We start from the raw sequence: 15,973 nt of genomic DNA, 5'->3' as shown, positions 1-15,973 counted from the left end.
AGGCTAGTTGCCTCCCTAAGCGGACCCTCCGCATCCTAACTCTTCTGTTAATCCACTTAATGCTACTAGGCTGTCTTAATTTTCTTATTTAAGTTCGTTTGATGATTATGATATCTCTAGTCTAATTTAATAAATAATTGAAATCTCTAATCTACCTACCATGCTTTATTAAGTACCTGCACTTGTGAATGTAATCTAAAATTTAACGTGTTTCAAGTTGTTTTTGACTTTGACCTATATTTAATATATATTAGTTCGTCCCAGGTGACACCTTCAAGTGACTAAAATGCTTCACTTTGAAGTTAGTTTCTTAGCTGATTTTTAAATTACATAGGGTATATGCTTCAACTACGCTCACACGTTTCCACTATGTCGTCCCCCAAAATTACGTATGGATACGTCACAATAGAAGCACGCCACAGTGGAAATCCCGAGCCATAGTTCAAACACTTATCCCAAATCAAAATGAAGCACATATAAGATTAGTTGCAATACCATGTACAAAAATGGTGTTTAACATTGTTCCCTGAGTAATACCTCAATGAAAACAACAACGAAAGCTTGTCACGCAAGTAGAAGGAGCACTGTTGGGCACTTTCTGAAATATTTCAATAGTATAAACCCAAACTTGCAAACCCAAATAAATCTATCTGCGTAAAAAAAAATATGAGTGATTTGCGGCAAAACCCGCCAGTATCACACCCAACGTCAGTGCCTATACGTAAGCGTACTACAACGCGGCTCTCAAACGAAGGAGTAACAAGTGTGATACTATCACTTCAGGCTAGAACTTTGGTTCTCTTATGCAATGGTTCATCAGAGAGGGGAAGTTCAGTAGTCCTCATCGCATGCTCATGACGCTATTCTGTCACGGCATGAACCAACGATGCCGGATCTAAACCAACCGTCTCACACGCTCCACTATGAAGCATAAGATTAGGCCCGCCCACCAACGTCCAGGTTAAAAAACTAGCCAAGGGGAGGGCTAGCAAACAAGTACTGTATTCGGAAGAAACATCGTTCTCTTCATTTAATTCATTACCATTCGTGCATTTACTGACAGGTGCTCCGATGCACTCAAAGGATTGATTTTTGTTGAACACAGCTGGATCGAACAAACACACCAATATATTCAAAGGTTGAATTTTTTCAGACGCAACTAAGCGCAACATACATTAAGAGACGCACACACACATTTCGAGATTAAATTTTGCAACAACTAACACCGTCTAGCGGCTACAAAAATGATTGAATTAAAGAATGTTCCAACATCCAGTGGGAGCTTAATTTATGTTAGACTCAAAATCATCGAAATATCCTTTTATTTAAGTATTTTTTGCTCAATTCGCAAAAATGCAACATTAAGCATTGAGCAACCACAAGTTTGCAACTCTATTTAAAATTTGAAATGAACAACCAACTTCAAACTACACTGAGTTATTGTTTAAAACTAGCGAAATCAATCATACTAATTAATAAGTTTCTGAAGAAAGGTTTCCCTGAATTTGCATGAAATTCCCTGAGATTCCCTGATTTTCCAGACTAAAAATTAATTCCCTGATATTCCCCGATTTTCCAGGTTTTTCAGGTAGTCGACACCCTGCTTATTTCAGTCAGTAACATTTTTTACGAATGCGTGTCACTTTAGATACTTAACTGACATTTTCAGCTTTATAAACCAACTTTTTCAGCGTTGTGCTGTAAAGTAGCTTAATAAAGCGGCAAATACAGCTACAAGCTGAAGCTAGTAAAATAGCTTTGAAGAGCGTTAATTCAACTTTTTCACAAACATTACTCAATTTGTCAATCGCACTGAATAACACTGCTGTTATTCAGTGCGATTGACAAATTGTATAATGCTTGTGAAAAAGTTGAGTAAACGCTCTTTAAAACTATTTTACTAGCTTCAGCTTGTAGCTGTATTTGCCGCTTTTTCAGCTACTTTACTTTACTACTAAGTGAATATAAATAAAGTGAATATATTACTCATTTGAAGGCTTCTACACAACGAACCACTCTTGCTGAATAACATACACATCAAAAGTGCATTTTCAACAACTAAACAACCTGTACTCAGCTAATGTTAGCTCTACTTTGGAAGCATTTTTACAGTCAACTAGGTTTATTTTTACTTCGCTCATTTCCATTGACAGTGTAGACGACCCGCTCGTTGCTATCGATGTTTGCCATCCCCCGTTCGTAGTCACCTTGAATAACAGCTTTTCCATGCGTTTCGAAAATGACGACTTCGACTACCAGGCCTACAACTTTGCTAAAGCTGACTTCCTACGATTGTCGACGTTATTGAGTGAGGTTGATTGGTCGCCTGTCAGGAGCTGTTTGGATTTCGACACAGCCGTTCACTTTTTTGCCGTTTCTGTCCGCCAAGCAATAGATCAATGTGTACCGCTACATCGCCCACCAATGAAGCCCCCGTGGTCAAACAAGGAACTGAAAGAAGGAAAAAGCATTGCAAACTCACACACAGGACTTACCGCAGATCTCGTTCTCTATCAGACAAATTAGTCTTCTATACAGCTAGTCGTCGATACAGGAGTTTGAATGGCAAACTCTACCGCAAATACGCCAGTGGAATCGAAAGAAACCTCAAGCGAAATCCTAAATGTTTCTGGAATTTTGTTAATTCAAAGCGAAAGGAAACTTCTATGTCCTTAGATCAGAAAGTGGCACACACTAGCTCGGAAAAGTGTGGACTTTTTGCTGAGTTTTTCCGTTCCGTTTTTAAAGGCTCGCCTGTGAATGAGGATGCTGCTGATCCCCTTGACTTCACTCCAACTGACGTGATTGAGCTGGATACCTTTGAGATTTTAGCAGAAGATTTCATCAAGGCTGTCAAAAAACTGAAGTCGTCGAACAATCCTGGCCCTGATGGAATTCCTGCATGTGTCATAAAAAAATGCTCCGTTCAACTACTGGAACCACTGCTGTGCATCTTCTACCTGTCCATGAGCGTGGCCAAGTTTCCAACAGACTGGAAGTCGTCCTTTATGTTTCCTGTTCATAAGAAGGGTAGCAAAACTGATGTCAGCTGTTACCGTGGAATAACGTCCCTCTGTGCTTGCTCAAAATTGCTCGAAATTATCGTCTCCAACTATATGTTCAACAGAACAAAAAGTCACATATCTACGAATCAGCATGGGTTTTTCCCCGGAAGAAGTGAAACCACAAACGTCACTGAGTTTACTTCGATCTGTCTTCGAAATATTGGGCAGGGAAAGCAAGTAGATACAATATACACTGACTTGAAAGCTGCATTTGACCGGGTCAACCACTCCATTCTTCTGGCTAAACTACGCAAGATGGGCTCATCTGCCAATTTCGTTCAATGGCTCGAATCATATCTCTGCAACAGGACTCTTGCAGTAAAGATTGGATCTTCAACTTCAGACTGGTTCTGCAATACCTCCGGTGTACCTCAAGGAATTAACTTGGGACCGTTGCTATTTTCGCTGTACATCAATGACGCAACTGTGCTTCTGGAAAATGGATGTTACTTTATTTATGCTGATGATACAAAAATCTATGTGATCGTTGAAAACGAAGACGACTGTCTGCGACTCCAGGAGGCACTGGAAAAGTTTGCATTGTGATGTCGTGCCAACAATATGACCCTCAGCGTACCTAAATGCCACGTCATTAGCTTCCACCGCAAGAAAAATTTCCTTCAATATGAATATGTCATCGACGGAACCACCCTATCACGCGTGCAGACAGTGCGTGATCTTGGAATTACATTGGACTCAAGTCTCACGTTCAGGAACCACCACGAAGATGTTATTGCGAAGGCACGACGGCAGCTTGGTTTCATTGGAAAGGTGACAAAGGAGTTTCAAGATCCTTGCACATTGAAATCGCTGTATGTTAGTCTTGTTGGTCCAATGATCTCGGGATCCGTTTCATATCACCGTGATCGATCGCATAGAGGCCGTTCAGCGCAAATTTGTACGATACGCTCTTCGCAACTTACCGTGGAATGACCCGGTTAATCTGCCACCCTACGAGAATAGATGCCAACTACTGGGATTGGAAACGCTGGAACAAAGGAGGAAGAACGCGAAAGCTGTATTTGTAGCGAAACTACTGAACGCCGAACTTGATGCACCGAATCTTCTTGCTCTCATCGACATTAACATTCCCGGCTATGCACTCAGGAATACCGAATTTCTCCGCTTACCACGCTGGCGACAGGACTACGACGGTAACGAGCCAGTACGTGCAGTCATGCGCAATTTCAACGATGTTTATAATTTGTTCGACTTCAATGAAAACTCTGTTCAATTTCGCTCAAGGCTAAGAAAAATGAATTGATGTTGATGCTAAGAATTATTCATTAAGACAACAAATTGTCGGATGAAGATATCAAAGTAATAAATAAATAAATAAATAAATAAATAAATTTACAAAACTGAATTAACTAGTCGAGAAAAGTGATTCATGTTCACTATTATAAAGGCTTTTCTTAGCGATCTTGTTGTAAAGGGCATGTAGATTTTTTACGTCAGTTCAAAGTGCCAACCCAAGTAACACAAATTCATAGAATTATGTTGAGTAAACTCGCAGGGTGGCCAGTGAATTTTCATTTTGAAAATCCCGGTTTTTTCCCGGTTTTCCCGGTTCAAATCTTAAAAATTCCCGGTTGTTAATATGCAACAAAAAAAAAACAAAATTTACTGATAGGATAAAAAAAATGTGATTTAAGAAGATTCCAAAGATTCTGGAGCTTTGAAATTTGTGTAGAGTCTGAAACTAGAACTTTTCTTTAAAATTTGTGATTAATAACATGCTTCGTGATGCAAGATTTGGAGAAATAATAATTAAAATGGGAAATCTTGAATTTTTTTCAAGATCACAGATTTATAAAAAAAAAAAAACATCATACTTATGAGTCGTGGAGTCATAATTGTCACGCTCTGAGACTTGGAAGCATTTTAAGGGTAATAACAAATTACATAGCAATCTGTAGAATCTGGCGGACAAACCCTGGAATTTTTAGTAAAATTTAAAAGAATTCAAAGTGTTGATTAAAAACAAATATTGAGAAGGATTCCCACACAGTTTTCGAAGGAGAAGAGCAGATTTCCAGAATTATTCTTATATGAAATCCATAGAAATTGTTAGATGAATTTGGAAGGATTTCTTTGGAGAAGAATGCAAGTTCTAAATTAAACTGCTAGGTAATTTTAGTAGTTCTGGCAATAATTTCAACCCTAGTGCGAATGATTCATCACATAACCCAAACACAATTGATTCCAAAAAATTTGCTGATAATTAGAAAGAAATTCTTTAAAATACTCCAAGGGGTTTATAAATTAATTTTCGAACGATTTCTTTTGTTTTGAATAGAGTTAAAAGAAATGTTTGAAAAGATTTTTAAAGGAATCAAAGTCTCCGGATAGGCGGGAACGGGAATTATATGAAGGATTCCAATAAATTCTTAGAAGGGGTTGTAAGAAAATTCCTAAAAGAATTCAACGGTAATTATTACGCGGAATGTTTTCTGGTTTATTTCAGAACAATTTCAAGATAATTCAGAGCAGAATTCCAAGTTAATTCTGGAATTTATCATGAGAATTTTGAACAACGAAAAATTAAAACCCCGGAAAAGAATAATTCAGTTTCGGTTTTTACAAATATTTGTTCCAAACTCCAGCATCTTCAATATTTTCTTTAGAGGACCATGCACTTTACATCTGAAATTGAAACGACAAAAATCAATTTGCAATATTGCTGAGTGATTAAATTCTAAAAACAATAAGACGGTATACTGAAGAAAATTATGCAACAAATAGAGCAAGACATTCATTTGCTAAAGGATCACTCTGTTTTAATGGTTTATTCTGAAATTCTGATGTAAAAATTTGTTCCTATGCTATGGTTAATTTATTTTCCCGGTTCTCTTACAGAATTCACGGGTTTTTCCCGGTTTTCCCGGTTACTTTCCAAATTCCCGGATATTTCCCGGTATTCCCGGATTTCCCGGTTTGCTGGCCACCCTGTAAACTGCTATACAACCAAAACCAGTCGTACAAACGTTATATAAACTGTTATATAACATGTTGCTTAGGAAGATTTACCAATGCGCGATCGTCTTGAGTCCGAGTCTAGGTTCCAGCGCAGAATAATCACTTGCTGGTAGTGTGCATATAAATTATTTCGATTAATTTAATTCGCAGAAAAACAAAGTCAATATATTTTACTAAAAAAATAAGGCGCAAACAATATTTTCCCCGGCTTCAAGATAAAGTTGTGTGGTGACTGTAGGACAATCGGGAAAAGGTTGCATGATCGCATTTCAAGCTCACATACAAATAAACAGCGGAATAACAGCTGTATAGAAGGGTAAATGGATATGCAATAAGAGCTTGCCTTAACCGTCCCCAACAACCGTTAGTAGCTGACTAAGTTCGACAGATTTTTTTGTATAGAGGTTAAGTAAACGTTGTCTCATATCGTATGACATTTGAATACAGATTGAGGCTGTATAAATAAAATGAGCAAAGCGTTTACACTGTGCATTTTTTTAGTTGGGACTGCTCTGGACACATTATATGACCTCAATTTCTCAGACAATCAACCACTATCCCGATCGCTGTAGAACATCGAAACTCCATTAACAAAAAATCACCAACAACTTTCTTATCTCGAAACCTCAGTCAACCCGTACCAAACCGACCATCAAGCGCAGCAATCAAACCAGTTCCGAACCCGTGCTCAAAATGCTCGCACTCCTGTTCCTGTCAATTACGATATCATTCATTCCTTCCATCACGCCGATCATCGCTCCGCCGAGCTGTGACAGCTTCTACGGGTGCATTTCGTCCCTGCGCCAATCGGATTGTGACCAAGGCGAAGTGCTCATATCCGGAGCCTCCCTCAACGGGTGCTGTCCGACATGCCGCGGCGGTCAGGGTTACATGATGGTTTGCAACGTCAACGTGGCCAATCGGCGTTGCGCTCCCGGACTCAAGTGCGCCGATCGGAAGTGCATCTACGATCGATGTGAGTTTATATAGAGAGTGTGTATTTAAGTTCGGTAATAAATCATCTCTGGCTGTCAGCGACCTGCCTCCACACGATCCACATGCAAGCCGAGGATGAGTGGGCCGGTTGGTATCCGCGCTGCAACCTGGACGGGACGTACGCCAGCAAACAGTGCCGAGGTGATCGACTTTCCGGACGGTGTTTCTGCTACAGCGAGGACGGCCGCCGCATATTCGGCTGGGATTGGTACAAGGATGCAGCGAAAATGACTTGCGGTGAGTTGATTGTTGAACAGAATGTTTTTTTTTTTTGAGTAATTCGATGTCAATTTCAGCCTGCAGCAGACGTCGGGCGATGTTGGAAGCGGAAGGACGGAGTGCCGTTTCCCTTCACTGTTTGCCGAATGGTAACTACGAACGATTGCAGTGCGATTCGGGAGTCTGTTGGTGCGCCGATGAGTATAACGGAGATCCGCTGGGTGGGACGACGGTCGTTCATGACAGTTTGTGGAAGTTGCTACCGTGCTGTGAGTTTTCCATTTGATATATCGCACGAAAAAAGTGACTGACTGATTGGATTTTTGTTTCTTTTCTTAGATAACAGCACCCTTCACGGTGACTCATATCTTCGTCAGTGCGAAAGTGCTACATATGCGCAAAAGAAGATACAGACCAAGTTCTCTGTAAGAGGTACCAACGGTGTAAACTTCAACGAAGTTCGTTGTGACTACGACGGAACCTACGGAGCGTACAAGATCGAGAATGGGGTGTAAGTAGTCATTCTAGGATAGCAATACTCCTAGAAATTTATTGATAAATTCTACAACCCAACAGAGCCTACTGCACCTGGCGCGATGGCAAAAAGATCGGATCCTTCCAGGTTCGCTCCAGCTTGGTTTCGGGTGTCAACTGCTGTGAGTATCATCACCGCTAAACAACGGTATAAATTCTCATTCTTCTAATTAATGCATTATCACCCCGAAAAAAAAACATATACCAGACTGCGCTCGCGATATGGTCATCTACCAGGAGGCTGGAATGCCGTTCACGCTGGCCTGCGGCGGAAATGGCAACTACGAGTACGCACAGGATCAGAACGGGCAGCTCTTCTGTGTGGACGGCGATGGTTTTGTGGTGACGACGGATTTACGACCCAACGAGAGCTGCGACAAATTCATCTACAACTCGGAGTTTTACAATGAAGATTAGTGTGGCCAACGGAATAAAGATAAATGTGCCAAGTGTTGTCTGTTTCCCTTTTTCGGCATCCAATTTGTGTGTGTGTGGCCTAGTTTGGGTTTTATATGGCTTATTAGCCGCGGCCAGAAACTCGATAGCCTTTGTACACGAAAAGAGGGAGGGCACCAACGACGGCGACGACCAAAGCCTTTACAAGTAGGCAAAATGTTGCAGAAACATGATGAGGTGGTGGCAAAAGTTGGGTCGAAAAGCAAATTAAACTGTTGACATTGAGGAAACTGAATGGCTTGAAAGGAGCCCTGCGGAAGGATGTTTATGTTTATTTGTTTGACCGTGTGTGCAGGGCGTGCACCGTTTGACATGTAGGTGAAGTTCTCGGCGTCCGTCGTCGTCGTCGTCGTTGGTCTTTGGGCAAAACATGTGAGTCACGATGGGAACCTGACATACGGTTAGCATAATAGTGGGTCATCCGTGTTGTTTTGCAAGGTTTCAGAATGTGTCGTGTTTTGCATTCTTACTGGGGACATTGAGTGAATGCAGGTGCAGTTTATCTATATTGATCAAGGTTAGCAGTGCAGAGTGGCTGCACGATGTGAGGAAAATTGGAAAAACTGCGCATAGGGTTAGATGAATACATTTCGAGGAGAATTTTGAATTGGGTATTTATTATTTGACGTTTTTACTCAAGAAATTTCTGGATCTTTATACATTTTTTATTAAAATAGGCATCACATAGGGTTAGCTACCCCATTTCCAGCCTATTAAGCACAACCCGCACTTAGTCTTTCTTAATCTAGCGCAGCTTAGCACCTAGCGGAATGTTCAAATTACTGATGGTTTCCAAATTTATTTACCTTTCCGTACGTACCGTAAGAATTGATAAAGAGAAACAAATTGTCGAGATATTGTTAAAAGTCAAACACTGCTTCTTGACGCCAAATTCGGCCTACGGATTCTAAACTCGGCCTAACGCATTGAAACGCGACTGAATTCACTTCAGCCTATCGAATGAAGATAAAAATTGATTCGATCGGAGCGCTTCATTTGTATTTGAGAATATTGGGGGCAAACATTCATATCACGCATTCTTATTGACTTCGTTCGGTAGTATTTGAACTAAAGTATCGTACCAATCGCATAATTTACATGTAAACGCCGAAATCATTGATTTATTTGATGTTTTATGCTTGATAGGCCCAAAATGGGCGCTTAGTCCGATGTAGTTCTCTACCCTACAACATCACCAGTTTTTTTTACAGGTTGTAGAACAACAAACAGGAGCTTGAAAGATAAAAAGTTCGAAAGAAAAATAAAGCTCATAAGAATAAAAATTCCCGGTCTTTTCCGGTTTCATGGTAAAATAGAATACACGCATAAATCAATTTCCAATTTTTTTTTAAATTTAATTAGGGTTCATCATCATCATCTCGCATCAAATTGTCAAATCATGCTGAATAATTTAGCATATAAAAGTGTTTTAAGCACTCATAACTGTTTGAATACCATTATGGCGTAGTTTTCATAACTAAAATAACAGTGTCGAAAAGGGGGAGAGGTAGCTCATCGATTATTCCGGTTCGCCTCCTAGCATCGTGCATAAGGTACCAGGCGATAACCAGGGTAGTTGATCGATAGCTCGATGACGTCATTTCGTTGGCGTCTGCAATGGGAAATTCTCATGGCAGGCGTTGACGATGGGACGTTGTCGAGTTGTTGAATAGCAACTATCGTGGTAACTCACCGATTACCTGTCGATCTGCCAAATTTGGAAAGACGTCTGCATTGAATTGTCTCATATAATAATATTCCGCTCACTATATCACAAGAAATTGCGAGTAGCTGAGTGGAATGGAGATAAGTTAAGCATTGGGTACAGGACCAAGTCTCCCCTGGGTGGTGCCAAAAGATGAGCGCAATAGAATCATCAAGTTGCCATAAGGCACGGAATGAGACTATTGCATGGCTGGGTAGTCAAAGTCTTCCATTCGTTAGTCATTTCAGGTGGATTAGAACAGGTTTAGGTGGACGTTGGCCAGATTTCGATATTTCAGATGTAATCCTGGATAGGACCCTGTCATTGAACGTCGCGTGAAAGTGGAACTTAATGAAGGCCTAAGTACTTTTTCGTAGTTTTTAGTTCTCGGATTTGAAAGATCGTCGGTTACAGTGGCCTGCTTACTGAGCAGAAAAACGCGGTCCCAGGTCCTTACATATCAAAGAGATTTATGGCTTGTGTATCGTGTATTTTGCGAAACTCGTTGTTGTCGTTGGTTCCGGGTTTGAATGGATACACAAATTTGAGCAATGGTATTATGTGATATGAGGGTCTCGGTGGCCTTAGAGCAACCGTTTTTGCTTACTGAGCAGAACATCATGAGTCTAATCTCAGGCCCATCCACATTCAAGATTCGTCAATCGTTTTATTTGTTAATATGACTACATGGTAATAACAGCAACTCGGTGATTAAAAAGGTGCTCGTCTGCCTAGTGGCAAACGTTTTTGCTTACTGAGCAGAAGACCGTGGGTTTAGTCCCAAGCTCCTTCGCGTTATATGATCGTTAGGACATCAATTCAGCTTATCGTTTACCAAAACGAACCCTGCTGCAAACCCAACCCTCTCAACATCCCAGTGATTCCTCGTGGAAGTGCAGAGGTGTTCTCGGCTTCCATCAAAGCGAGTGTCATGTCAACACAATCCTTCCCATTCCTTTCTTGACCTGTGTTCGGGCGCGGCCGGCGCTGGTATTGCCTAATTTAAGATCATCAGTTTTTACACATTGAGGATGATTGCTAGTCCCAAGCATCGTCTATTGGTTCTCTGTGTAATTACAGCTGATCTGGCAGTAACAGAGTAGCAACCGTGGGCGGTCAATCGAGCTCAAGCTCAAGCTCAAGGTAAAATAACAGTGTCGAAAAGTACTACTTTTCAGTTTCCAGTGCCGAAAAGTACTACTTTTCAGCTTCCAGTGCCGAAAAGTTCTACTTTTCGAAACTCTTTTGAGTGCAAAAAAAATGGTATGTGACTTGTTGACAAATTCGAATTTATCGAAGAATTACGTGAGAAATTTTAAGAAATTTTTAGAATCGATATGTTTTTCATATTCTTGAACTTTTCAAGATTTCAGACACTGAAAAAATTAAAATTTCAAGAAAACAGATTTAAAAAAAAATATTGGTTGGACAGAATTTTAAGATTCTGATACTTCGAAGAATTGTGTACAAAATTTGAAATGAAATGCCAAATGAGTGGTGAGGAGAATTGTGGATGAATTTTAGGGATAATTATGAAGGAATTTTAAGGAAACTGCTACAGAAATTCGATTAGAAGTTCCAGGTAATGTTGAGAATTATTTCAGCAGTACTAAAGGTAAATCCTGATGAATGTGGACGTCTTAGTGGAATACCTGTATAAAGAGAGAGAGAGAGAGAGAGAGAGAGAGAGAGAGAGAGAGAGAGAGAGAGAGAAGGATTAGTAATTTCCATTTAATTCCACTAGCTTATTTGCTTATCCTTGACAGACACGCGTATTTCGTCTACAATGTGCAGACTTCTTCAGTGTATTGTACTAATACTCGACTGAAGAAGTCTGCACACCGTAGACGAAATACACGTATCTGTCAAGCATAAGCAAATAAGGTAGTGGAATTAAATGGGAATTACTAATCCTTCTCTCTCTCTCTCTCTCTCTTTATACTAAAGGTAAGTTCCGAGGAGACTATTATGGGAATTTTTCATTTTCATTTTTGCAGCGTTTGGTGGGGCAATGGGAGCGCAAGTCAATCCAAAGCCGAGGATAAAGGAAGGGTAATGGCTGAATAGTCTATGCGGACCACTTGAACGCCATTGGAAGGGATTGGAGAAGTCGGTTATTGGGGGTTTGATTCATCCTTTCACATATATACCAACTTGACATTTTAAAGCAACCATCAAAATAAACAGACAATATATGAATAGGCTAGTTGCCAGATGCTTTGAAGCGAAGATATCATATCAAGAAATTCGTTCGAAGCATTTACCTTTGAGCGGCAGATGACACGATTATACCTAGCGTTAGTATGAGAAAATGGAAGAGTTGCCAGTCTTCTTGATATGTTGTCTTCGTTTAAAGGCTAGTTGCCTCCTCCCGCATCCTAACTCTTTTGTTAATCTACTTAATGTTATTAGGCTTTCTAAATTTTCTTATTAAAGTTCGTTTGATGATTATGATATCTCATTAGCCTAATTTAATAAATAATTGAAATCTCTAATCTACCTAATCAATTATAACCCATGCATTATTAAGTACCTGCACTTGTGTATGTAATCTAAAATTTAACGTGTATCAAGTTGTTTTTTACTTTAACCTATATATATTATATATTAGTTCGACCCAGGTGACACCTTCAAGTGACTAAAATGCTTCACTTTGAAGTTAGTTTCCTAGCTGATTTTTAAATTACATAGGGTATATGCTCCAACTACACTCACATGTTTCCACTATGTCGTCCCACAAAATTACGTATGGATATGTCACAATAGAAGCACGCCACAGTGGAAATCCCGATCCAAAGTTCAAACACTTACCCCAAATCAAAATGAAGCACATATAAGATTAGTTACAATACCATGTACAAAAATGGTGTTTAACATTATTGCTTCAATGAAAACAACAATGAAAGCTTGTCACGCAAGTAGAAGCAGTATTGGGCATTTTCTGAAATATTTCAATAGTATAATTCCCTTGCAAACCCAAATAAATCTATCTGCGTAAAAAAAATAAGAATGATTTGCGGAAAAACCCGCCAGTATCGCACCCAACGTCAGTGCCTATACGTAAGCGTACTACGACGCGGCTCTCAAACAAAGGAGTAACAAGTGTGATACTATCACTGCTGGACTAGATATTTGGTTTTCTTATGCATTGGTTCATCAGAGAGGTTTAAGCTCAGTAATCCACATCGCATGCTCATGACGCTATTCTGCCACGGCATGATTCAACAACTGACCTAACCCAACCTTCTCCAACGCTCCACTATGAAGCATAAGATTAGGCCCACCCACCAACGTCCAGGTTAAAACTAGCCAAGGGGAGGGAAGTTCCGAGGAGACTATTATGGGAATTGAGATGAAAATGCAAATTTGAAATTTGAAAGATTTCTGGGAGCATCATAATATATAAAATTACCAGGGAGTTGTGAGGAGAACTTGTGATTCTGAGGACAATGGAATGGGGATTGTGAGGAGAATGGCAGGCGGATTTTAAAGAGAATTTCAAGAGAAATATAAACAGCTTCGAGGGACTTCGGCTAAGTTTCAAAGGAACTTCTGGTAAGTTCCAAAATAAATTCTAGGACCTGCCGAGATATCTTCTAGGATCCTCCGAGGGAAATTTCCAATGGAATCTCTGGAAAGTTTCAAAGGAACCTCTGGGAAGTTCTGAGGAAACTAATGGGAAGCTCTAAGGGAACTTGAAGAAAAAATCTAGAGAATTTCAGGAAAAATTCAAGAGAACTTCAGAAAAGTTCCGAAGATATGTTGATGAAGTTTCGAGAGAAGTTTACGGAACTTCAGGATGTTTTGGTGAACTTAAGAGAATGTTAACGAGCTACAGGTTTTATAGGAGGCTACATAGCTGTTAGTAAAACTATTGGAGCTTAAGAGAATTTCACAGAAACTTAGAGAACTTCAGAAATGCTACTCAATGGAACTTGGGTTTGACTAAATTACTTCTTCTGAAATTTCCTTGAATATTCAGCACATATATAAAGGCTGTTTATAAGTCACGTAGACAGTTTAGAGTGGGTTGAAGCGTGTCTGCTACAAATTCTTAAATCTTTCAAGAATAGTCTAGGTATTTCTAATTAAGGGCTTCCCTTAGCTCAGGCGGTAAAGGCACAGCTACAAAGCAAGACCATGCTGGAGGTGGCTGGGTTCGATTGCCGGTACGATCTAGGAATTTTTCGGGTTGAAAATGTCTCGACTTCCCTGGGCATAGAGTATAATTGAACTTGCCACACAATACAGGCATCGAAAGCTCTCGATTAACAGCTGTGGAAGTGCATCTAGAACCAGTGATGCAAAATATTATGAAACTCACTCGACACTCGTCAACGCATCAACCGACTATCGCTGACAGAACATTTTGTCACGCAGTGAGAGGTAGAGCCATGGTTAACAACAATCACCAGTAATGGTCGCTGCTCACAGACGTAATACTCGCTGCTGATGATGTCAAGCACAACAACATCAGTGAAAACGTCTGCAGTGCGATGATAAAGAAAAGCGAAACGACAGAAGAAAATGAAAACAATGCCTACGCATTACAAGTTCGGCTCGGCACGCTGAACTGTGTGAGTTACAAGCAAAGCTGGCAAAATTAAACGAAAGCTGTTGGGCACACTCACCAACACACTCACATAAACAAGGCAAAGCATCAACTGCTTCAAAACGAGCACAGTTGAGTGTCGTGATGGTCGGGAATGATCAGATCGGTGATGGATCATCACCGAAGACGACATTCACCAGTTGCTTTTTACTTATTTCGTCAACTTGCTGGATGGTTATGTAGAGTGCTTCGACAAGCACATTGATGGGAATGTATTAAGCGTTACTACGATCAGCTGTTTGACGATCGTAATTGTGATAGGTCGCAACTCTGTCTAGAACACTAAGTTGAGAGCACGCAATAAGCTAATATGCGATAAGCAATAAGCTTGAAATTCGAAGAATAAGAAGAAGATAAGAAGAAGAAGAAACAGAATACTTCTAATTAAGGACAAAAACTAGACAAATTATGATATAAATGCTTTCTCTACCACATCGCTCAAAAAAAAAATTGTAGTATTTTGTGTAAAATGGCGTAAGATGCTCCCCCGGGTCAAAATAACTTTTTGCCTCTTTTTCGAGGATCTGTTAACACTCCGAACACGATGCCTCCGGTAAAATGTGTAACGGCAAATTGGCAATGTTTGAAGAATTGTAGCTCAGCCATTTATTGACGAATTTTAAAACTATTGGCGCCATTTGAAACTGAATGCTTTAAAGACTTATTCGGCATCAAAAGATTTAAAATCTATAGATAATTGCTGAGCAATGATTTTTCAAACATTGCTAATTTTCGGTTACACATATTACCGGAGGCATCGTGTTCGGAGTGTTAGCAGATCCTCGAAAAAGAGGCAAAAAGTTATTTTGACCCGGGGGAGCATCTTACCCCATTTTACACAAAATACTACAATTTTTTTTTTAGCAATGACCCACTCCAACCCGATTGAAGCGATTTGGACAGGGAGAGTGGGAATGACAACTCCCTGTTGATAACATTTCGTGGATAAAGGGCGGGCTCTTCTCCCCACTCATTGGGGCATCTTTCTGTTTGGGGGCTTGTCTTTTTGACCAATTGGCCGATCAAGTTGCTGGAAGGAGATTCTTTATTGTTCCGTAGATGCGTATAGGCGACTTTGCATATCGATCTACCCAATCCGTTTTTGGCCCTTCATACAGCGTCATGTTGAGGACAATTAGAGGTTATTAAGCTTGATCAAGACAAACAGAGTAGAGAGCCCACTGCCGTGCTACGATGGGTGGTAAACCACTATCATATCATCAATTCTGGTTTTACGCGATTTTAAATTTTTCAAGTTAAATAGACGTCCCTCAGCACTTTTAATACCCCAATTTTCTTTGATTTTTTGACACAGGTTTGCTTCAAATTTGATTGCAATTAAAGATCACCCGATCATTTTACCGGAGGCATCGTTAATAAAAAAAAGTAGAGGAACTAACCGGATAA

The 15,973-nt window shown here is 40.0% G+C and overlaps 2 protein-coding genes across 7 annotated transcripts in view; one reads left to right on the top strand and one right to left on the bottom strand.

Annotated features, from left to right (window-relative positions):
• The window catches only part of Spn (Spinophilin), a 171,735-nt gene that overhangs the window by 134,240 nt on the left and 21,522 nt on the right, over nucleotides 1-15,973 (bottom strand). The window lies entirely within an intron of this gene.
• Nucleotides 6,706-8,246, top strand: LOC135708613 (uncharacterized). Its single transcript, XM_065230715.1, has 6 exons — nucleotides 6,706-7,020; nucleotides 7,080-7,277; nucleotides 7,337-7,528; nucleotides 7,599-7,770; nucleotides 7,836-7,915; nucleotides 8,002-8,246. Exons 1-6 carry the CDS (start codon nucleotides 6,738-6,740, stop codon nucleotides 8,208-8,210), a joined length of 1,134 nt encoding a protein of 377 aa, XP_065086787.1. The 5' UTR covers nucleotides 6,706-6,737; the 3' UTR covers nucleotides 8,211-8,246.

This window comes from Ochlerotatus camptorhynchus, unplaced genomic scaffold, assembly GCF_037179485.1.
Source record: "Ochlerotatus camptorhynchus isolate MF236.1 unplaced genomic scaffold, CSIRO-AGI_Acam_v1.1 ptg000330l, whole genome shotgun sequence".
Taxonomy (NCBI): Eukaryota; Metazoa; Arthropoda; class Insecta; order Diptera; family Culicidae; genus Ochlerotatus; species Ochlerotatus camptorhynchus.
Note: the sequence above shows the minus strand (reverse complement) of the source record. Positions and strands in the feature narration are given on the sequence as shown.